Source organism: Sarcophilus harrisii, chromosome 1, assembly GCF_902635505.1.
Source record: "Sarcophilus harrisii chromosome 1, mSarHar1.11, whole genome shotgun sequence".
Taxonomy (NCBI): domain Eukaryota; kingdom Metazoa; phylum Chordata; class Mammalia; order Dasyuromorphia; family Dasyuridae; genus Sarcophilus; species Sarcophilus harrisii.
In genome coordinates this window covers 262,712,827-262,735,862 of record NC_045426.1, presented here as the reverse complement: position 1 = coordinate 262,735,862, position 23,036 = coordinate 262,712,827, and the positions used below count along the sequence as shown (strand labels likewise).

The window sequence follows — 23,036 nt, the reverse complement described above, 5'->3', positions numbered from 1 at the left end:
TTAAAGGCTTTCAGCAGAGTAACAGAAGCCTCCTAAACGATACGTTGTATATTTTTAGACAAGATACTTTGTGTCTCTGGGTATCCCGACTTATCAAACAAGGAGTTTGGGATATACTCCTCAAGGTTCCTTCCAGAGACCACGAGCAGGAACTAGGTAACCTAGAGAAGATGTGAGGGTGAGAGGAAAGCTATTCTTAAGTATTTCCAGGGCTACCATATGGAAAAGGGATCAAACGACTTCTGCTCCTCAAAAACAGAACTAGTAGCAATGGGTGGAGAGGTAGACTTAGGCTTGATATAAGAAAGAATTTCCTAAAATTTAGGGCTATCCCAAAAAGAATGTGCCACACCTAGGTGGGTTCTCCAGCAATGGAGGTCTTCAGACAGACCCTGGATAATCACTTCTCATGGAATACTGGAGACTGGTCTCTTGTTCAGCTGAATGGGGGCTAGATGGTCTTTGGGATCCCTTCTCATTCTCTAAGATGTTGTGATTCTTCGATTCCATTCTGATTCTATGAATTCTGGAATTGTCTTCTTTTATTATTTTTTTTAAATGTATTGCAATCTTGTTTTTATATCACTTCACTTCTAGATATCTGTCCTCTCTCACCTACTGAAAGAACCATGCCTTGTAACAAGCAAACAAACAAAAGATGAAAAAAAGAGTTCAGCAAAACTAACCAACACTCCAACTGATCTGATAGTACAACATGCATTATTTCACACCTCTATGATTCTAAGAGGATCCTTTCAGCAAGGATTCCAGGATTTCACAGCAGAAGCAGGTACCTTTTTCCCTTTCTCTACATGAGGCAGAAGGAAAATAAAAACAAAGCTTCTTAAACTGCAGTTTGCAACCCACATGGGATCTAATAACTGAATGTGAGGGTCACAAAATTATTATTTATTATCAGCAAAGGTTTGATTTGTATATCTATTTTATATACCAATATACCTGGGGTCATTTCTTGGCCAAAATTTCTAGGACAAAAAGGAGTCATGAATGGAAAAAGTTTAAGAAGCCCCGGACTAAAAGGCCTGGTCACCTACTTACCTGGTTTTTCCATCAAGCGGCGAAGTTCATCAGCAATATCGAGCTGCATCTCCTCCAGACGCTGTTCCTTGGCCCTGGGAAATCCAGCAAAGGATCAGGTTAGATAGCTGAGCTCAGAATGACCTGGTCTTTACCTTTCCCATCTAGTTCAGAGTTAAAGGTCACCAGGGGAAGCTGCTCTCTCACCATTTAAAAAATGTTTTCCCCAACAACAGCCCATCTCTAGCTCTCTCTTTTGAAAGGAGAATCTAGCATGGGGGAGTTCCTCTACTCAAACTCAAACTCCAAAAGTATAAAGGAACAAGCAAAGGGTTATTTGCCTTCCACCTAGCTCACATGTGCCAAAAGGGAAAAGGGCTAAAGATTTAAGCCACACTCACTTGTACATCAGTTCCGACTCCTGCCTCATCAGCAGCTGTTTCTCATGAATGAGTTTGAACCATTCTACCATGAGGGCATCTTCAGAGTCATCTAGACAACAAGGAGGGAGGATAAGGAGTCTTACTTAGACCAGCATAATCTGGAGTACCCTGAAAATCAAAGGTGACCAGGCAGGACACCTTCCCTCTCTCCCAGGAACTCTATGCAGATGAGACACCCAGTGTTTCTACTCTTTCCTGTCTACCTTTGCCTCAAATAGGATGAATCTCAGTGAAGTTTTATATATCTAACTAAAACCAAATACCTCAAATCCTTAGTTTTAGGGTTCCTGCCTTGGTATAGTCCACAGGTAATGCAGCACAGACCTCTCAGTCAAAGTAGCTTTCTTCTAACCCATCTTGCCTAAGGCAAAGCTTCTGAGCAGCAGAAGACCCTCCCATGCCCAAACCTTTCCTCCCCTCTCAAAGGAAGAATCAGGATTGAGCACCAAAAGATAGAATATAGGATGGAGATTGACAGAAACTGAAGTGGGAGACAGGTTTCAAAGTCTAAGGCAAGGATGGGAAGAGGAAACATCAGGGAGACCAAGCAAGGGTGCCCAGAGTAGCAAACATTGGCCCTAAAACGACACAGAGTAATCCCAAATGGAGTTAGAACATAATATATATGGAAATTTGTTTAAAAGAATTTCATACAGCAGCATGATAAATGTGGAAATATGTATGGAAGAATTGTACATGTTTAACATATATTGGACTGCTTGCTGTCTAAGAGTAGGGGGAAAGTAGGGAGAAAAACTTGGAACACAGAGTTCTGCAAGGGTGAATGTCAAACAATTTTTGCATGTCTTTTGAAAATAAAAAGATATTATTTGGGGGGCAACTAGATGGCACAGTAGATAGAGCACTGGCCCTGAAGTCAGGAGGACCTGAATTCAAATCTAGCCTCAGACACTTAGTATGTCTTAGCTGTATGATCCTGGGCAAGTCACTTACCCCCCAATTGCCTCAGGGAAAATAAAGATTATTTTTTAAAAGAAGAATTCCACTTATTTAACCTATATCAGATTGCTTGTTATCTTGGGAATGAGGGAGAGGGGGGTAAGGGAGGAAAAGAGAACAATTTGGAACAAAAATTCTTACAAAAATGAATGGTGAAAACTATCTTTACATGTATTTGGAAAAATACAATACTATTAAAAAATGAGATTAGAAGAGAAATTAACTCAGAGAAGATATAGGTCAGAATACCAAGCCTGTGGTCAGCCCTTTTCAGCTACTCCTCATAGAAAAAGTGACTGGGCCAGTCCCCTTCCCAACAGGTAGGGGTGGTTGATAGGTAGTTCCAGCCAAGGAAACATACCTGGCAGCAGCCCATCCCTAACCCCAAAAATATGATTTCATTCTTCCCAATGAAACTTAGAGACTTCCTGCTAACTTACCTCCCTCAGCTTCCCGAAGCTTTCTCTCTAAGTCTACTCCTTTCAGTTCTAAAGAGTCCAGCTCTCTCTCAATGTCCTGAATCTTCTTCTGGATCTCTTCTTCTGACATATAGTCAGGGTGGAGCTAAGAGGCAGAAACAGAGAGTAGGAAGGTGATTACGGGGAGAGATGGCATAGTATAATTAAACTTGCAGTCAAGAAAACTTGGTTTAAATGCTGCCTCTAACAGTAGCTAAATAGCCAGGGTTACACAATCTCTAAGCCTCAGTTTACCCATCTATAAAAGGAGGTTAGACTTGATGACTTATAAAGTGCTTTACAATTCTAAATCTATGATCCAAAGACAACATTGCCTTTCCACTACCAAAACCAGCACCATTAACCACTTATCTCCTGAATAACACAAAGTGTAGAGAGGATCCAATTTAATTTATTGCATGTTTCTAAGTACCTACTATGTGCCCTCCCATTCCCAATGGGAAAAAAAAAAATAATACCAAGCCCAATCTTTTCCCTACACTGATTCCTTCCATTTGCCTTCATTATCCTCTCTCTCCCTCCCATCCCTTCCCCCACCCTTCCAATTCTTTTGTTAAACTACTTCTCTTTTCAAACATACCTTAACTGGAGATTTCACCTCCTTGTTCACTGAGATGGGGAAGCTTGTTGCATTGCAGGGCTTTTCTGAAAAGGAAGTAAAACCCATCAAAATCTTCAACAAACTGAGACTTGAATTCTACCACTCTATCTATTGATGTTGGGTATTTCAAAGACTGTTCTTCATGCCTAGAATTCTATCTCTCCTTATCTTCATCCTCTGGCTTCTTTCAAGGGAAAAGCCTCCAAAACTCCAGGGTATAAACAACCCCCTTGAAGTCTGTGTCACATTCATTCCCCTGCCCTTTTCCTTTAACCATTTATTTACTCAACCAACCCCTCAGATCCTGACTGCAATCTCTAATTTTCCTTAGAGGGTCTGACCCCCCCTTGATGAGCAAAGAGGATGCCTACAAACATTAAATGACTCATAAAACTTTCCTTTACTCCTTGGGCTATTTCCCTTGGGGGAAGACCAAAGGAGGTAAGGGGAAGAAAGAAGGAAAAGCAATAGGGAGATTGAGAAAGGAGAATGCAAGGAGGAAGAGGGGCTTGGACCCTCACCACAGACAAGCAAAGCTTTAAGCTAACCTGTCTTGTTGAGTCGACTGGGCTTCTCTGGAGGGATGGATTCTTCCCATTTCTGCTCTGGCTTCATCCAACTATCAGAAACATCCAGGTTGGGGGGTATCAAGAGTTTCTTCCGGCCTGCTGGTAAAGCAGTTGAAGCTATATAAGGGAAAAAAGAGACAGACAGAGAATGATGAGGATCAGATGAATTTATAGCTCTTTATAAGGCCATATCATGCTCATTCTTGAATTCCAAAACAAATCTTAATCCATGTACACACCAGAATTCATCCTCTTTCATTCCTCAATCACAGATTTTTTTTAATCTAATTCTCTTGATTCTAATTACTAACATATCCTATATCTAAACTACAGACCCCTAACAGTAGAGTTGAAAAAAACTATGAATCCAAAGATTTAATATTTGTTGGGCTGAAAGAATTTTTTTCCAGTGGAGGGGATGAGTTTCCATTTAACAACTGTTACTTTCACCTAATCTCCTTAGGAATGAATGGCACACTCCTAAATTAAGCAGCTCACAAGATGAAAACTTTACAGTTAAAACCAGTCACAAAACCAAGTTTGGATCTCAGTTCTGATACTGACAACCTGTGTGATCACAGTCAAGTCCCTTAATCTCCCTAGTTCTCAGTTTTTTCATCTGCAAAATAAAGACGTTGAACTAGATTAAACTGGGGCCAAAGTAACTAAGTCAATGCTCAAAGCTGGGGAGGGGAGAGGCTGGTGAAGAGGAAAGCATGCCTAAATAAATAAATGACTAAAATAAGTAAATAAATGAAAAAATGGATAATTGATTAAACAAATGAATAGATGAATAATATCTAAACATAAAATAACAACAGCTTAGATCTCTATATCACTTTATAGTTTAAATTCTATCCCCAATGACACATTATCTCCAACATGAAATGACTTTCCTGATCACACAACTATGTTGGATCTGTCACTCAAATCCAGGCAGTTTACTCCAAGGTAAACACTCTCTCCATTATATCATGGTACCTCTCTCAGGGAATAGAGAATGTTCTCATATTTGAGTTAGGAGAAATGAAGACGGCCATAAAATCTGTGGCAGCTCCCCAAAAGTCAGCCTCCACCAGCCCAAATATTACGGCTTATTTTTTACTGGAAGATCAACCTATCTCCTCTAGCTGTTTCTTCTGTGCCTTAATTTAGGATCATCCTGTATTGAGTTTTTTCCATAAGTCATCAAAGCTAGGCCAGAAAGTCCAGCCTAAAAAAAATCAGTGAGATTTCTAAAAAGAAAACTAATCAGAGGAAAGAACATGAGGAAAAATGCAAAGCAGAAATTTCAGTCCTGAGCCATGAGCCTCCTACTCTTATGGCTTCATTAAGGAAGGCTTCAAATGAAAAACAGAAATATGTGTGCACACACATAAGAGCACACACAGGAACACGACACATAAGAACTTAGGCACTGAAAAACCTGTATATATAAAGGAAACACAGTACATAAAGACACATGCAAACATACATACTAAAACATTCGCACATATAAAGATGCAAAGACACAAAAATGAATGAATGAATTGAAAAAGCACAGCAATGTAATACATGGAGACGTAGAACTACAAAATGATTACATTATTTTTTTTAATTATCTGTCCAAATATTTTTTATAGCAACATTATATGTAATTGCAAAAAAGACCAAAACAAAACAAAATTAGAAACAATCTAAATGTCTAGAAAGGGAAAAGTTCAATAAATTATAGTATATTAATATAATGAAATATTGTAATACAACTAAAATGAGAAAGTAGGAGAAATCAAGGAATTTGGAAAAGACATCAATGAAATAACAAAGTAAGAAAAAAGACTAAAAATGGAAGAATGGATTTTATCATAGCTATGATTGCAAAGGGGAAAAAAGGCACAAAGGAAAAGAGGCTAAATTTGAAGTCAGAGGACCTGTGTTCATGATCTCTACTTACTACCTATTTGACCAAGGAAAAGTTGATTTACCTTCCTTGGCCTTTGTTTTCCTATCTGGAAAATGAGGGGATTGGACTAGAGATAGCCTCAGAGGTCTCTTGCAGCTAGTAAATCTATGCTTTCATGAAAAATGAATGAGAATGAACGGACAAAGAATCTTGATGGAGACTTACAGAGAAGAACTAGCAAAGTCTTATGAGAATGATGCATTTAAATTAATTTAAATGTAAATAGTTGTTAAGCAAGTTTCTTTAGAGTGTCCTAAAAGTCATAGTGTAGTTGTAAGCTATTAAAACAATTCAAGCTATTAAAACTGAACTAAGATTTTTGGGATTCCTGCCTAAAAATAAAGGCAACCAAGTGGCCCAGCAGGGGCCTGGAATCAGAAAAGACTCATCTTTCTGAGTGCAAATCTGGCCTCACTTACTATCCATGTGACCCTGGGCAAGTCATTTAACCCTGTTTGACTCTGTAAAGTGAGTCGGAGAAGGAAATGAAAAACTACTCTAGTATCTCTGCCAAAAAACTCAAATAGGATCACAAAGAGTTGGAAACAGCTAAACAACTGAACAAGAAGTATTAACAAAGAAACTTATTTAATTTTTTTTACATTTAAATTAATTAATTTAAGCTTCAATGGCTTAAAAGTACACTAAGACTTTTAGATTTATGTTAAGGTTTCTAATAATTTAATTTTTTAAAGTAGTCATTATTGTGAAAAGAAAGAATAAAGAACAAATCTGGAAAAATAAACAAAATAGTCATAGTTGAATGTTAATTCTTATTCAGCTATTTTCATGAAAATGTTTATTTTATTTATTCATATTCTAAAAACTACACATGGAAAGATTCCCTGTCTCCAACAAACACATATGATGTACACACACCCAAAAAAAAAAAAAAAAAAAAAACCCTCACTCACATAAGAACATGTATCAATGAAAATTGATTCACTATTCACCAACATTAGAGAACAGAAAAAAAATTCTAATAATACAGTATATATATATAGAGAGAGAGAGAACAGAAAAAAATATTCTAATAAGAGAGTGTATATACATATATATATATGTATATACACTCTCTTATTAGAATATATATATATATATATATATTCTTATTAGAATATTTTTTCTGTTCTCAATATATACATACTCTCTTATTAGAATATTTTTTTCTGTTCTCTAATGTTGGTGAAGTGTGTCACACAAAAAAAACAGCTCTTATTCCTTCTAAAAAACACCTTTTTCTTTTAGTCACATCTGAGTTTTTCAAAATTAAGAAATAATTTCAGACTCCTGTAACATAAGCTGCAACCCACAAGCCAGGACCCATATCAACTGTTAGGGCTTTCTCTGACCTCCCCCATGCTAAATAGAATAGTCCACAAACCCAGGGAAAAAACAACACAGGAAAGGCCTTTGCCAAATAGGACCCTGGAAGGGAATGCACTGCCTGGGGCCAGAGATTTTCTCCAAGCTAGATCATTTGAAATACTTATCAATGGTCCTTAATCATACCAACTTGCTCCTGAGTTGTTTAAAAAAAGAAAAAGAAGAAGGCACTCAAACAAATCTTTGTTTTTGCACAGTTTTTGCAGTAGAAGCAATAGGTTTGCTCTGAACCATTCACATCTTCTCCCCCAATTCCGCCCCAGGATGAGTGACACAACTTTGCAAGATATTTGCTTAGGGTGAAAATTCTAAGTCCATACAACCAGTATGATCTTGGACATGCCACTTAACTCTCTGGGTCTCAGTTTCCTCATCTGTAAAATGTAGGCATTGAACAACATAGCCCCTTTTAGCACTGAATCTTTATTCTATGATCTTTATAGATAATTCCTTGATTAAAAATAGCTTTCCTTCTCTAACTCTTCCCCTAACAAACTACCATGTATTTAAATAATTATAATAATTAACAGTTATCTGTCAAGCGGCACTAAGTGCTTTTACAATTATCATCTCATTTGATCCTCACAACAACCTTGAGAAGTAGGTGCTATTATTACCCCCATTTTCCCATTTTGCGGATGAGGAAAATGAGGCAATAAGAATTAAGTGACTTGCCCAAGGTCATACATTAGTAAAAGTCTCAGGTCTTCCTGACCCCAGGCCATTGCTCTAGCCTTTATACCTCCAAGTCACCTAGCTGGAAAGGGGTTTTCTAAGTTAGGCAATGGAGGTAAAAATCTGATTCTGAGGAAGGAAGCGAATATGCCTTCAGCAAGCCAGGGATTGCTGGCAGAGTTGATATAAAGCATTAGTTCAAACTATTGGAGAAGAGGACAGGAGAAATAGCATCTTTCTTTCCATCCCTCCAGAAGATGCTGTAATTAAATGATAATACCTATGACTGCCAGCCTGTCTCTGCCCTAGCCATAGCTGGAAGGGAAACAGTACTTGTTGAGATGCCATCCACAGCCACACTTTTCCCTCTAGTTAAAGGGAAAACTCAGGATATTTACCTACAGGACCAGGGAGTGGGCCCTGGCTACTCTTGGGAAAGGTGGGGGTTGAAGCAGGGCTTCTGTCCTTCAAGGCTGGGCTCCCGATGCTCTGTGTACCTGCTGAGGAATTTTCCAAAGGCTTCTTGAGAATAGCTGGTCCCTTGATATCTACTGGAGCTGCTTTTTCCTTTAGCTCTGGAACCCTGGTGGAATGAGGTGTGATATGAGTAGGCAAGAAGGGATATAGGTTCCCCCCATCTTCTCCCATTATTCTTATGTGTTGGATGAATAAATCAATATGCATAAACCTGTACAAAGTGTGTACACTAACTTAGCATAGATGATGAAATTACAGAGCAAATGTAGCAACATATGCCCATATACAAACACCGGCACCCGCTCATTTTACTAGTAAGTAGGTTCATATGCACCCGTTACACACTTGCTGGCTTGCTCACTCATGTGGGCTGACCTTCCTGCACACAAAGGTGCACATACACCTATGTGGAGGTACGAGCAGAGCTCACTTTGTCCTGGGGCATGTTGGAATTTCTACTCCTGGCCCTTAGGAGACACTCGACAAGCCTCTGAGTTACTCACTTGTCCACCGACACGGGCTTTAGTTTGGAGCGCCAACCTGCAGGACCATCTAGCGCTTCTTCAGTAGAGTTGGGACCCTGACCTGGAAGCAAGGACACCAAATTAAAACACGGGGAAGGGCTGAGTGCTTGACCCACCCAGCCTCTCCTATAGAAAGGGATCTTGATTTCAGAGTCTGATTCCGTATGTACAGCAAAATAACGATTTGGTCATGTATACTTATTGTGTATCTAATTTATACTTTAATATATTTAACATCTACTGGTCAACCTGCCACGTAGGGGAGAGGCTGGGGGGGAAGGAGGGGAAAAATTGGAACAAAAGGTTTGGCAATCGTCAATGTTGTAAAGTTACCCATGCATATAACTTGTAAATAAAAAGCTATTAAAAAAGAAAGAAAGGGGAAAAAAAAGGGGGGGGTCTTGGATTCAGGATTTAGAAACCCACAGTAGCAGCTCTCCACCTTACAGAATTGATGACGGACAAAGTTGCCTTTCTGAGCCCGTTTCCTTCTCTGTAAATTGAGAGGCTGCACTAGCTGTTCTATAAAGCCCCTCATGTTTCTAGTATCCTGAGATTCTCTGAATTGCATTGCTCTCCCTAGTAAAGAAAAGCAAAAAAAATAATACTAATAGCTAACATTTATACAGAATCTAATTATGCTCAAGACACTATATTTCACAATTATTGTTTATTGATCTTCAGAACAACCTGGGACATGGTGCTATTCTGATCCCCATTTTACAGATAAATAAAATGAGACAAACAGGATTAGTGCCTTGCCCAGGGACACACAGCTAGACAGTATCTGAGGCCACATTTGAACTCCTATCTTCCTGGGGGCAGGCCCAACGCTCTATCCACTGCACCAAGTTCAGAGATGTTATGTACCCAATATAACCCTCTCATTTTATAAGTAGAGGAGGTATGAGATACAGGAAGATAAAGTGTCCTGCCCAAAAATCACACAGTAAGTTCTCAGCAGACCTCGCACTAGAACCCAGATTGCTAGATGTTGTCTAGAATTAGTCTGGCCGTCCCAGGCAGCCATCACAGGCTGCTTGTTATAACTGAGAGGAAACATTTCAAACACCAGCCAGGTATAATCAGTTTGGAGGAAGAGGGTCCATACACACCTTCTGTATGTTCCCATCTCCTCTTTCTGCACCCTTTTCTTCCTTATATCTCCTATTTACCTGTTTCCCAGAATTCCCACTAGCAATGCCCTCTCTCACTTTTTATCCTCCAAAATCAAAACTGACCTATCTGGTTTCTCAAACCCTCAGGGTCTTATTAACTAAACTAATAAATTAATATTCAAGTGTTAAGTGACCCATAAAGGCATCTCCCATGGGATATTTGGGGGTAGCTCAGTGACACATTCATCTGTGAATTCAAAACTGGTCTCAGATAATTTACTAGCTGGGCAAGTCACAACCCTATTTGCCTCAGTTTCCTCATCTGTAAAATGAACTGAAGAAGGAAATAACAAACAACTCCAACTATCTTTGTCAAGAAAATCCCAAAGCGGGTCACAAAGAGTCAGACAGGACTGAACAACAACATGGGATATTTGCATTTTTAGCAGAGGCCTCCTGGAGAAGAAGATAACATTTATATGGGGTATTGCGAAAATTTTAGTGCCGATCTAAGCTACTGAAGTTTTCAACTGCACTAAAACTTTCGGGAACCCCGATATAGCTCTTCAAGGTTTGCAAAATCCTTGATATAAGTCAGCAGAGTAATAGCTAATTGAGAAGCCAATGGGAAAGATATTCAGAGGGGAAAGGAGTACTTCAAAGAGTCCTTCGAATCATACCATGTAAGTGACTAGCTACCCTTTATCCACTGTGGCCAAATCTGCTGATTTAACCCCTACTAAAGTCATCAGTGAAAAGGCAAAACAGAAGGTTTATAGAGCACACCACTTTGTACCCCTAGCTAGTTAAATACCATTGTGAGTATACCTCAGTTAGTCAGTCAATTTGTAATGCCAAAGTTCCCTTTTAATGGGGTGACCAGTTCCTCCATTTGTCCTATTTCGTATTCTGCCTTAAAGTTATGACCGTCCCCTCTTAATGGTTGAGATAAAGGTGTTATAGACATTCCTTAATGTCATTAGAATATCAGTAACCTCCATCTACGAGGCTATCCCCACCTAGGTCTCTGCATTATGTCAACGTACTTATTATTCCATAAAAGGCTTGCTGTCCCGATACTCGGGGCTAGACTCTTTGAGATGATAGTCTCGTCTAGCCCTGGGATCCATTGGTCCCAGTATTTCTCTCCATTTAATAAATTATTGAATTGGTCTCTAATCTCTGTCTTGCTCAGTTTCTTTCGGCATTACAAATTAACATTTATTAAGTGCCTACTAAGTATCAGGGACCATGCAAAACAGAGGGGATTTAAAAAAAAAAAAAAAAAAAAAAAGCAAAAGAAGTCCCTTCTCTCAAGCAGCTCACTAGCCTGTGCTAACTTGGTAAGTTAAAAAGGAAATAAATTTCAGATATTGCTGACACAGGCATAATAATGTGGAAATAGGGGATACTAGGAAGTAGTCTAAGATTACAGCATAATGAAAACATTGTCAAGGAAATGCGGTTAGTATGAGCTGTTTTTGATGAATCGTCCACAATGACTCATCTCTACCTGGACATGCTTACCATTACCTCCAATTCAACAGATCCACAATTAAAATCATCTTTTTTTGAGGCAGTGGATAGAGTGTAGGATTTAGAGCCAGAAAGATCTGAATTCAAATCTTTCCTTAACCTCTTACTAGTTGTGTGACCCTGGGAGTCACTTAACCTTCTTCCTGTTTCCTCATTTGTTAAATGAGAATAACAATAGTGCCTACCTCCCAAAGTTATTTTGAGGACCAAATGAAATAATATTTTGTTAAGTATTTTGCTGACCTTAAAGAGCCATATAAATGCAAGCTAGAATAATAATAATTATCATTACTATTATTATTAACTTTCCCCTTCCTATTTCCTAACTTCATTAACATTTAAGCTTATCCTCAAGCTAACTTTCCACTCTTCATCATCCATCATGTCCAATCAACAGCCCAGTCTCGTTGACAATTTCTTCAGCATTGATTATACCAGCCCCTTCCTCTCACCTCTCACTCCAGCCATCGTAGGTCAGGTCCTTGTCTTTTCTCCAATGGACAATAGCCATGGCCCCCTCACTGGTCTATTACCAGGCTATTCCCCTCTCCAATCAATCCTTTAGGCTGAAAACTAAGTAATCTTCTTAATGCACAAATCATTAGATCATAAATTAAGAACTGGATGGGACTTTAGATGTCAATGAGTCCAACTTTCCCATCTGCAAGATGAGGTAGTTGAAACCCAGAAAGGTTAATTACTTTGTCCAAATTCACACAAGTGATAAAGTAGCAAAGTCAGCCAAATTCAGAAGGGTTCTCACTGCCCTGTGATTTGGTTCAGAGGGGCTTAAGTGGCTTATTATCCACGTTAACATATCTAGTGTCAAAGATAAGAGTAGATTTCCTAAATCCAAGTTCAACACTTTCCATTCTGTGGAAAATCTATCTTCTGTAATTGCACATGTTTAACATATATTGGATTATGAACTGTCTAAGGGAAAGAGTGGGAGGAAGGGAGGGAGAAAAAAATTTGGAACACAATGTTTTGCAAAAGTAAATGATGAAATATAAAATATATAATATATATGACACATATATATATATTTTATATACTATATATAATATACATATATTTTGAAAATAAAAATAATGAAAAATGAAAATAAAAAACTAAAAAAGAAAGAAAGAAAATCTATCTTCTGGACTGCGTGTCCCTCATATATAGCACTGGATCGCTCATCTCCATGCTTTTGCATTAGACAAGTCCTCCTTTCTGTGATACAATCCCTCCTCACTTCTACCTCAAAGAATCTTTCACTTTCTTCAAAATATACCTTTTATATGAAGCTTTCCCTGATTCCCTCAAACTTCACTACAGAAAACTCTTTCCCTAATTACTTTGTGGTTGTTGTTCAGTCATTTCAATCAAGTCCAATTCTTCATAAACCCATTTAGGGTTTTCTTGGCAGATGCTGGAGTGATTTGCCATTTCCTTCTTTAGATAGATATATAATTTTAATAGATGAGGAAACTGAGACAGAGTTAAGTACCCTGCCCAGAATCACACAGCTTTAAGTGTCTAAGGCTGGATTTGAATTCAGGAAGATGAATCTTTGCATCGATTCTGCATACGATTCTACATGTACATGTTAGGTCCCCTGATGATATAGTAGATCTTAGAGAGTAGATTCTTTTCTTTGTCTTTCTATTCCTAGTAACTGGAACATAGTAGGTAATTAATAAATGCCTATTGATTGACTGACCAATTGATTGGTTAATCTTGGGCAAAGTCAGCTGCTATATTCTGTGGGTTTACCAAAAGCTGCCATGTGTACATCATTGAAGGGAGGATCCAGGTGAGGCTTGTGGATGAGTCTGGGTAGCCCCTGGACATATTCCTGTTTGTGAGCCCACAGGCTTTGCCTTTGCCCTTCTGTTACTGTAGGTGGGGTGTTGGGGGGCTGTAATCAATGGGATGGGGCAGTGTTATAGTTCATCTGCACTCAAGGATGCAGTGAAAACCACATCCTAGAAGAATATTCTCTGGATCACCCCTGGACCTTTGGGGACAGTTTGTACTAGCAGGAACGTTACTCTGGTAATCAGAGATGGAGGGACCCTGCAATAATATTTCAAAGCAGAAGAATAAATGGAGCCAAATAATATTATGCAAGAATAATCCTTCAGAGCAACCTAATAAAAGAGGGAGGGGAGAGCAGGCAGGGAACCTCACCGTTTACCATCGAGGTGTCTGGCTTCTGTCTGGCGTTTATGAGCTCATTGCCAGGACGAGAAAAGGTGGGGCTCTTCTTTGTTCTCTGGGGTGATGCTGGTGCAGAAACCTTGCTCTGGGGTGAGAACTCTGTCACTCTGCCAGGCCGGGGAGACGCAGACTCCAGCTTTGTCTTAGGGGTCCCTCTTGGCCCTTCAGTTTTAGGATCTGGTGTCAGAGAGCGGAAGGGGGTCGGAGACCTGGTGGAAGTAACAAGACATGGAGGAAGTCACAGGAAAGGTCTCTGGGAGGTCTTTCTCCCTTTCATTTTTAATCAGTTCTTAAGGATCTATACCAGTGGTTCTCTAAGTATGGTCTAGAGAATCCTAGGGATCTCTGAAACCCTTTTAGAGGGTCTACAAATTCAAAAATAGTTTTTATTTCCAATATGGTAAATGTCTATAAATAAAATGTCTATAAATCTATAAATACAAAAACTCTTTGGAGAGATCCTCAATAATTTTTAATAGGATAAAGATACTGAAAATAAAAGTTTGAGAACCACTGGTCTATACGAATGGAAGGGAGCAGCAGATGATAAAACTGCAAATCAAAGGTTTAGGTTGGTTCTTTGTTGTTATGAAGAGGAGTTTTGATGTGGGAGGAGTGATTATTCCTGCCAATTACATTTGGGGTGAGTTGACTTATTCATTTGATTCTGGACCCTTCAGCAGATAACAGTGGATGGTTTCAGGCAGAGGCCCAGAAACAAGCTGGGGGGAAGCAGGGAGAAGCCAAGGTGGGGTTAAAAAAATACACCATGATAATCCACATATGGCAAATCCACATGCAAATAACCAAGAGCTGGCTCCAACTAGGAGTGTGTTTATTGAGCATCCACGTGGATGAATGAATGAACTTTTAAAGCTTTGCTTGAGTTACTATTTGTACTTAATAAAAATTGCATTTTTAGGGGAAAAAAAACACCATTATACACACAGATATACCACCTAACTGACAAGACTGGCCAAGCCTGTTGGAAAGATGGGATATGCACTGAGAACACCATCCCTTGGGACTGTCTAAACAGTCCAAGTTTAGGAGGTAAGGAGGATAAGATGGGAGCTACACATATCTTAAGCTTCTCAGGCTGGATATTGGATTATTGTTTTTTAATCTATTCACTTTCTAAACATCAAATCTTCCCTTCTCATCTGGTGGACAAGAGCATTACAGCCTTATTTAGACCCATTAAGGAGGAGAAACACTACATGGGCACAAAAGTATTTATAGCAGCTCTTTTTTCCTTTCTTTTTTTTTTCTTTTGTGATGGCAAAGAACAGAAAACTAAGAGGTTCCTATAAGAGGAAAAGAAGCTAAACAAAGGATGATATGGAATAGAATGCTATTGTGCCTCAGGAATGATGAAAGGATTTCAGAGAAACCTTGAGAAGACATATGAATTAATGCACCAAGTAAGGACGAAAACAATTTACACAATAACAACAAAATTATAAAGCTGAATAACTTCAAAAGACTTAAGAACTCTGACCAAGCAAACATCAACCATGATTCCAAAGGACCAATGATAAAAGCCTGACAAAAATATGGTAGACTCAAGATGGAAAATGAGACATGGCCAATGTGAGAATTTGTTTTCTTTGACTATGTATATTTGTTATAAGAGTTTTACTTTTCTTTTTTTTCCTCAGTAGAAGAAAAGGAGATAAAGAAAATAAATGATTTTTAGTTGAAAAAAATTTTTTGATTTAATGAAAAAAATAAAAACATCCCTTGCTCCCAAAGGGTGATCCAACTTAGCAAGATTGAAACTCCAAACTGTGGGCCTTTCCAACCCCAAAGATATTGGACCAGATCTTCCAGACCTTCTCCATATTACCATGGTAGTCAAACACAAGAGAGTGTTGATACTATCTTTTCTCTTCCATTACAGGCTCTTTCTTCTCTGTATGAATCCAATTCCTTCCACTCTAAAAATCACTTTACATACTATCTCTGTCATTCAAGCCAGAGATATTCACCTCCTGGCTTACGTAAACACATAGTGTTCTTTCCATATATAGTAGGAGAGAGAATGGGTCCTTAATCTTTTTTTGTGTTCATGGAACACTTTGGTAGTCTGATAAAATCTATGGACCCTTTTCTCTTAATAGTGTTTTAAATGCATAAAAAATACAGAAGCTTACCCCCCTCAAAATCAATCATATTGAAATAATTAAGAAAATATTAATTTTTTATGCTATCCGCATCCAGAGAAAGAACTATGGAGACTGGATGTGGATCAAAGCATATTATTTTCACCTTTTGTTGTTGTTTCTTTTTCATGTTTTTTTCCCTTTTGGTCTGATTTTTCTTGCACATGACAAATATGAAAAGATTAAGAGAATTGCATATATTTATTTAACCTATATTAGATTGCTTGCTGTCTTAGGGAGGGAAGAGAGAAAAAATTTTGGAACACAAACTCTTACAAAAATGAATGCTGAAAATTATTTTAGGTGTATCTGGAAAAATAAAATACTGTTGAGGAAAAAAAAATATTAATTATCCAGAGCACATGTGAGGAAAAATTCCCTTTACCTCCTAGGACCTTGGGCAGTGGTGCCTTCCTGACCATTTGAGGCAGAATCTTGTCCCAGCATAAGGTTCTTCACAAGGAAGATGCGAGCCTTGTCCTTTGCATACTGAGAAGGAGCAGCTGTGACTCCCAAGGGGGTTTTCCCAGCTGCCTGGGAGGAAGTAAAAGTCAAGCCATACTCCTTGGGGGCTGGGGCTTTGCCAGCTGAGGCCTCAGAAGACTGGAAGAACTTTTGCCGGGCTTGCTGGGTTTTGGATGCAGAGGAAGTCCAGCTACTGGGGCTTGAGTCTGCTTTGTGCTGGGAAGCAGCTGTGTGCGAGTTTGATTGGATTTGAGAAGCTGCATGAAAGTCTGGTTTGATCTGAGAAGTGATGCTCTGGGTTCCTGCTGGAGAGTCTGCTTTGCTCAGAGGAGAAGTGTGTAGGCTCTGAGAAGTTGCACTAAAACTTGATTTGCCCTGAGGAGAAGTTGAGCGATAATCTAATTTGGTCAGGGAAGGGGTCGTAGGTGGGTCTGATTTTCTTTGAGCAGATGACCATCCTGTAGGGGAGTTATTGGTAACAGCACTAGGCTTGCCTCCTGCTGCAGAAGAGTTCTGGGTAAATGGGTTGAGGAAAGAGTTTGATGGGGTATTTGTGCTGGAAGTTGACTTGTGGAGGGCCGGGTTGATGGAGCTGAGGGAGTTCACAACACTATTGCCCACTGAAGATGGGCTCCCAAAGGACTGGACAAAACCCTTGGGAATGGAATTGCCCACGGGTTCTCTGACTGGCTGGCTGACTTTCTGCCCAGCATCCACTGGTTTGTCTGGTTCCCGGGCTCTCCAGGATACCCCAGGAGATGTAGTGTCCATTGGAACAGGATTGGTCCGGCTTGGATACCCAGCTGCTGGCTGCTTTCGATCTGTGCTAGGAGACTTTGAGAATGGGGTAACAGCTTTGGTCTGGTGGTTTGTGCAGACAAAGACACCAGGTTCCCCTGTGGACTTGTAGGTACCTGAGTGGAGTGTGTTGGAACACTGCTTGCATCTGGGGATTTAAGAAAGATCATTTTTAAAATGCCACAGAATAATATAAAAGTTTTATGTACTTGTATATACTCACATAAATACACATGTAATATTTTTCCCTAGCAACTTTATCTTTCCAAATTATGTAGTACTTAATCAACCATTCAATAAGTAAGCATTTAGTAAGTACTTTCTGTATTCCAGGACTTATGGTATGCACTGAACATGCAAATAATGGGATGGGAATAAACATTTATTAAATGTCAAAAAGAGAAAAAAAGATCATTAGGGAAAAATGGTCTTCTTCAAAATCTAAGTTTATGAGCTCCCGTCTTGGAGCATCAACTCCAAGCAACCCATCAACATGTGCCCCATGACCACCTGCTCCGTGCTAAGTTTGCTGAGGGAGATAAGAACTTAAAAAAGACTGATTCCCTGACTTGTATGGGGCAGGACCATCTAGAAGCTTTAAAACTTAGAATGTCCAACACCAAGCCTCGTAACATTATTGAAAAGATGTAAGATATATAAGGAGACTACCTCTGGAAATGGAAGACATATCTTACTCTAATGCTACTCTTCCATGCCCCCAACAACCTAGAAATCATGCCATTCTTCTGCTCAAGTTGAATGAAGTTCTCTCCTAAACATCAAAGATATGTTTGATTTTTTTTTTTAAAAGCAGATTTTGGGGCAGCTGGGTGATGCAGTAGATAGAGCACCAGCCCTAAAGTCAGGAGGACCTGAGTTTAAATCTGACCTCAGACATTGATACTTCTTAGCTGAGTGACCCTGGGCAAGTCACTTAACCCCAATTGCTTCAGCCAAAAAAACCAAAAAACACAGCCTTTTTTTTTTTTAACTTTTCATTGGAAAAAAAATAAAACTGAAATAATTTCTGAAGAATCAAAAGTTACACTGAATGTTCTTTAATACTTCATGCTAATTCTGTATAATGAAAGAGAAACTAGATAAAGAGGTGATAGAGGATAGGAAAATGAATCTAACATTTTACAATAAAGTTTGTTCTTTATCCCTCTCCCCTTCCCCACAAAAAAAAAAAAAAAAAAAAAAACTTTTTGTGGCTCCCTATTCCCCTCAGTCATATATTCAAACTCCTTTGTCTGGCACTCAAGGCTTTTCATAATGTCACTCTCCTATTTTCCCAGACTCATCTCATGTTTCTCTGTACTATGTGCTCTAGGTCAACCTGTTTACTCTCTACCCCCTGAGTTTTCATACCTCCATCATTCCTTTTGCTTATATTTCCCCTGTGTTTGGAAACAGCCTTTGCTTCCCTCTTGATATGATGAATCCAATCTATCTTTGAAACCCAACTCAAAACTGCAGTCTCCATGAAGCCTTCCTGGATAGGCTTTTCCCTCTGACCTTATGTAGCATTTTTTCAAAATTCTCAAATGCTGATCAAGGTCTCCCCTGCATCCGGGACCACTTCCAGTCATCCTATTCTATATCTGCTTCCTAGGTCCAATTGGCTCTGGAGGGGAAAGTGAGGTCCCTTAACACAGTCCTCCCTCAATTAAATCCAACTCACTTGAATGCAATGGAATCACCTCCCCAATGCCATGGCCTTCCTCCACAGTGAATTAAACCAAACTACCATATCCTGACCACATATTATCAGTTATCTTCTTCTGCTACTCAATAGTAAGCTCCATAAGGACACAAGTCCATAAGGACAGATAGTGTGTCTTTTTAAGACTTTCTCTCTCCATATGTAAAAAACTGTTCTGTACAAAGTCATAGCTTAATAATGCTGGTTGAATTAGAGAGAGGAGTTCCCTTGTGCACATTCTAAATCTCACTCTGTCACCCCCAAAGGCTGTCTGGTTTCACCATCCCAGACATTCCGCCCCCACAGCCTCTCCATGTGGAGTGAGCACGGTACCAAAGAGTCAGTCCCGGACTAAATGGAGCTTCTGATACTTAGGACTATGTGATCTTGGGAAAATGCCTAAACTTACTGAGCCTCAGTTTCCCCAACTATAAAAGGGAGGGATTATACTAGATCCCTCCAGCCTATGGTAATGATCCCATGGATCTGCCACACAGCTTCGTGCTCCTAATCCTAGTGATGACTGATCCAGCAGTTGCAATCCAAACCTGGGAATAAACTAGAAGAAGATTTCAATGATCCATAACCTGAATGGCCAGAACCCTCAATTCACTAGGTTTCTGCCTATGATGGCATTCTATTTTTTTTTTCCCCTGAGACCCCTGAGAGGGTTAAGTGACTTGCCCAGGGTCACACAGCTAGGAAGTGTTAAATGTCGGGACCAGATTTGAACTCAGGTCCTCCTGACTTCAGGGTTGCTGCTCTATCCACTGCGCCACCTTTCTTTCCCTCCTTCTCTCTTACACACATACCCACATACACACACACAAAAAAACCATTTTTTTAAGCAATTGATGTTGTGATTAGTCAAATGCAAATTCCTTTAAAATATTACTGAATCATAGTTTTTAATCATTTTATATAATTTTAGTCAATAGACATTAGCTGCTTTCAAATAGGAGTTTTTTAGGTTAATTTTTTTCCTAATTTTTATGCCAAATCTCTGTATTTAAAAGAATGAGGAACTATTGATCTCATCCAGACTCCTTTACCGATAGAAAAACTAAAGACAAAAGTGATTTTCCTCAAGATCATGGGGCTAGTTGCTGGCAAAGTAAAGTCTGACTAAGGGTTCTTTTATCTATATTACACTATTTCCACAGGATGTTCTGAATTCAGTCTTAGTTGTTACTATTGTTAAGTCTAGAATGACTCTTCATGAGCCTGTTTGGGGTTTTCTTGGCAAAGATACTGAAGTGATTTGTCATTTCCTCATACAGTTCATTTTACAGATGGGGAAACTGAGGCAAACAAGTAAGTGACTTGCCCAGGATCACACAGCTCATAAAATCTGTGGCCAGATTTGAACTCATGAAGAGTGTTCCTGACTCTGGGCCCAGTGCTCTGTGCATTATGGCTCCCCTTAGGTTCAGTCTACCTTCAACCCAGTCTCCTAACCCATCACCTTCTCCAATACTCATTAAAGTTCACCAACATTCAGAATAAAGACTCAGAGACTTTGTCACATTCATAAACATCCATTTATGCTCAATAGACTACCTACCTAAGGCAGAAGCACGTATTCACACATTTTCAAATCTTCAAAACAGTCTCAGGCTTTGGCCTTCAAAAATCCAGTTGAAAATCCCCATTTTCCTTACATTCCAGATAAATTAAGGTCTGGTTGTACTTGGATTAAGCCAAGGGGCCAAGGGACCAGGAGCTGAGTTTATAAGCTCCCCTACTGGCCATTGTGATTAGGTAGAAAAGCATTTAGACCTAGATATAGCAGTGAATTTGAAGACAGGAAGACCTGAATTCAAATCCAGATTCAGACATTATTGACTTTGTTATCCTGGATAAGTCATATAAATTTCCTCAGCTTCCCTTTGCACATCTATAAAATAGGGATTAATAAATAATAATACCTACCTCCCAGGCTGATTTTAAGATCAAGTTAAGTAAGCTAATCTAAGTAAAGCATTTTGTATTGTAATACTTAAAGCAGCCTATAAATGTTAACTATCTTTATCATCATTTGCATGATCTTTGGTTCTAAAAAGTGGCAATTAGGCAGTTAATGGTAGGCAGTGGATAGAACACTACTCGCAGAGTCCAAAGGACCAGAGTTCAACTGTGGCCTTAGACAAGTCCTAGCTGTGTGACTCTGGACAAATCAATTTAATCCCAATTGTCTCACCAAAAATAAACAAAAAGTAAATGCACAAATATTTTCAAACAGTCCCTTTTAGTTTTTAATATATGAAACTATAAAACTCTTACCTAATTCTGGCAGATATTGATGGGGGAGGTAAAACAGACCTACCTGAAGCAATTCCTGTGATAGAGTTTCCCATCGACTAAATGTCTCTGTACCAGGTGCACATGTTTCTTGCATATAGCACAGACACTGCTCCTCGAACTCCGGGGGCTTTCGCTGCCTGGGGTGGAGACCCGGCCCTAAGAGAGATGGCAACAGAGCCCATCAGTTCAACCTCAAGAGTCAAGAATCTGGCAGACATCAAAACCCAAACTGTGCTCAGCCACAGGGATGATGATCTCTGGGAGGAATGATTACTACTGGTAGGGACAAAAAGCACCTAGCAAGAAATGGAAAACCAGGTTATATACACCACTTTTCTGGGGCCGAATTCTTGGCTCAGTATATTATTCATTCTGTGGCTAGAGAAAAGCCATCTCCCCTTTTTGTGATGACTCTCTCCTTCCCCACCACATTATCAGCCTTAAGCCACTTGTTTCAATAATTTGCTCCTGTAAATTCTGCTCCTGTTAATAGTTGTTGAACTTTGGACTTGGCTCTCCACATCTAAGTGGCTCAGTAAGTTCTAATAATGGAGTCCGGCTCAATTATACCTTTCTCTGTTATCTCTCCACCCATCAAAGCTTTCCTTTTCACTTAGTGGTTAGAGAATAATGAGAATTTGGCCTTTGTCTAGATTTATCAACAACAAAAAATGCCACACCCAGACTGATCCAGAGGGAGGAACCCCTTACTACTCCTACACTCCTTCCTCATTAATGATCAAACTGAAACCTACAGACAACGCAGGGGGGATTAGCCCAAATTGGTCATTTCCACCAATAATCGCCAAGTAAAGCAAAAGCTCTTAATCTGGGATCAGTGAATTTAGGTTATGTTTTTTAATATTTTCATAACCATGTTTCAAAATAACTAGGGAGTGGGTTTATATTCTACTTATTTAACTTTACATATTTAAAAACATTATTCTGAGAAGGGGTCCATCCAGACTGCCAAAAGCAGTCCATGACATAAAAGGTTAAGAATCCCTGACCTGGAAAAAATAACCCTAGAAAGATCCATAGGCATAATTTGTAAAAAAGAGATCATAATAGCACTTCCCTCCCTGGGACTGCTGTTAGGATCAAGTGACATCATAACTGGAAAGCATTTTTAGCACACTACCTGGCACACAGTAAATATTATATAAATGGTAGCTATTATTATTGCTATTACCACATTATTATTGTTGCTTTTGAATAGGAAATTTAGAGAAAGAAAGCTGTCTTTGTAACTCTTTCCCAAATGTAATGAGAAGTAAACCCCTTCCCTCCCAGGACCAATCTGAAAACTCCATAGACTGAAATGTCAGATTTTTGAGAGTCTTGAATCTTAGAAAGAACTGGAAAAAGAAACATGAATTGGATTTTTAACTCATTTGGCTCTGATCCTGGAGGATATCCCTATGATCCTTGTAGTCTTTCACCTATTTTTTTTTTTTAAATCAGATTTATAATGTCTAACCTTCCTGGTAATGGATATCTATTTTTAGAAAAAAAAACAATCTACATTGTACTTTGAGCTCCTTAAATAAAGATTTCTGTGCGAAGGCAGGATGTTATAATTGTAGTATAATACCAGATTTGTGTAGGGTAACATAGGTCCTAAGGGTAAGGATCTGAGATGCTCA

General features: G+C 39.1%; 1 protein-coding gene across 1 annotated transcript in view; it reads right to left on the bottom strand.

Annotated features, from left to right (window-relative positions):
• The window catches only part of MICALL2 (MICAL like 2), a 62,489-nt gene that overhangs the window by 8,989 nt on the left and 30,464 nt on the right, over positions 1 to 23,036 (bottom strand). Inside the window, exons 5-14 of the mRNA XM_031941356.1 lie at positions 21,413 to 21,546; positions 16,504 to 17,529; positions 13,924 to 14,162; positions 9,074 to 9,155; positions 8,492 to 8,676; positions 4,070 to 4,207; positions 3,501 to 3,565; positions 2,882 to 3,005; positions 1,440 to 1,530; positions 1,060 to 1,133 (exon numbers count right to left, since the gene is read on the bottom strand). Of these exons, the coding sequence (XP_031797216.1) occupies positions 1,060 to 1,133; positions 1,440 to 1,530; positions 2,882 to 3,005; positions 3,501 to 3,565; positions 4,070 to 4,207; positions 8,492 to 8,676; positions 9,074 to 9,155; positions 13,924 to 14,162; positions 16,504 to 17,529; positions 21,413 to 21,546 (2,158 nt within the window). The remainder of the gene's footprint in view (positions 1 to 1,059; positions 1,134 to 1,439; positions 1,531 to 2,881; positions 3,006 to 3,500; positions 3,566 to 4,069; positions 4,208 to 8,491; positions 8,677 to 9,073; positions 9,156 to 13,923; positions 14,163 to 16,503; positions 17,530 to 21,412; positions 21,547 to 23,036) is intronic.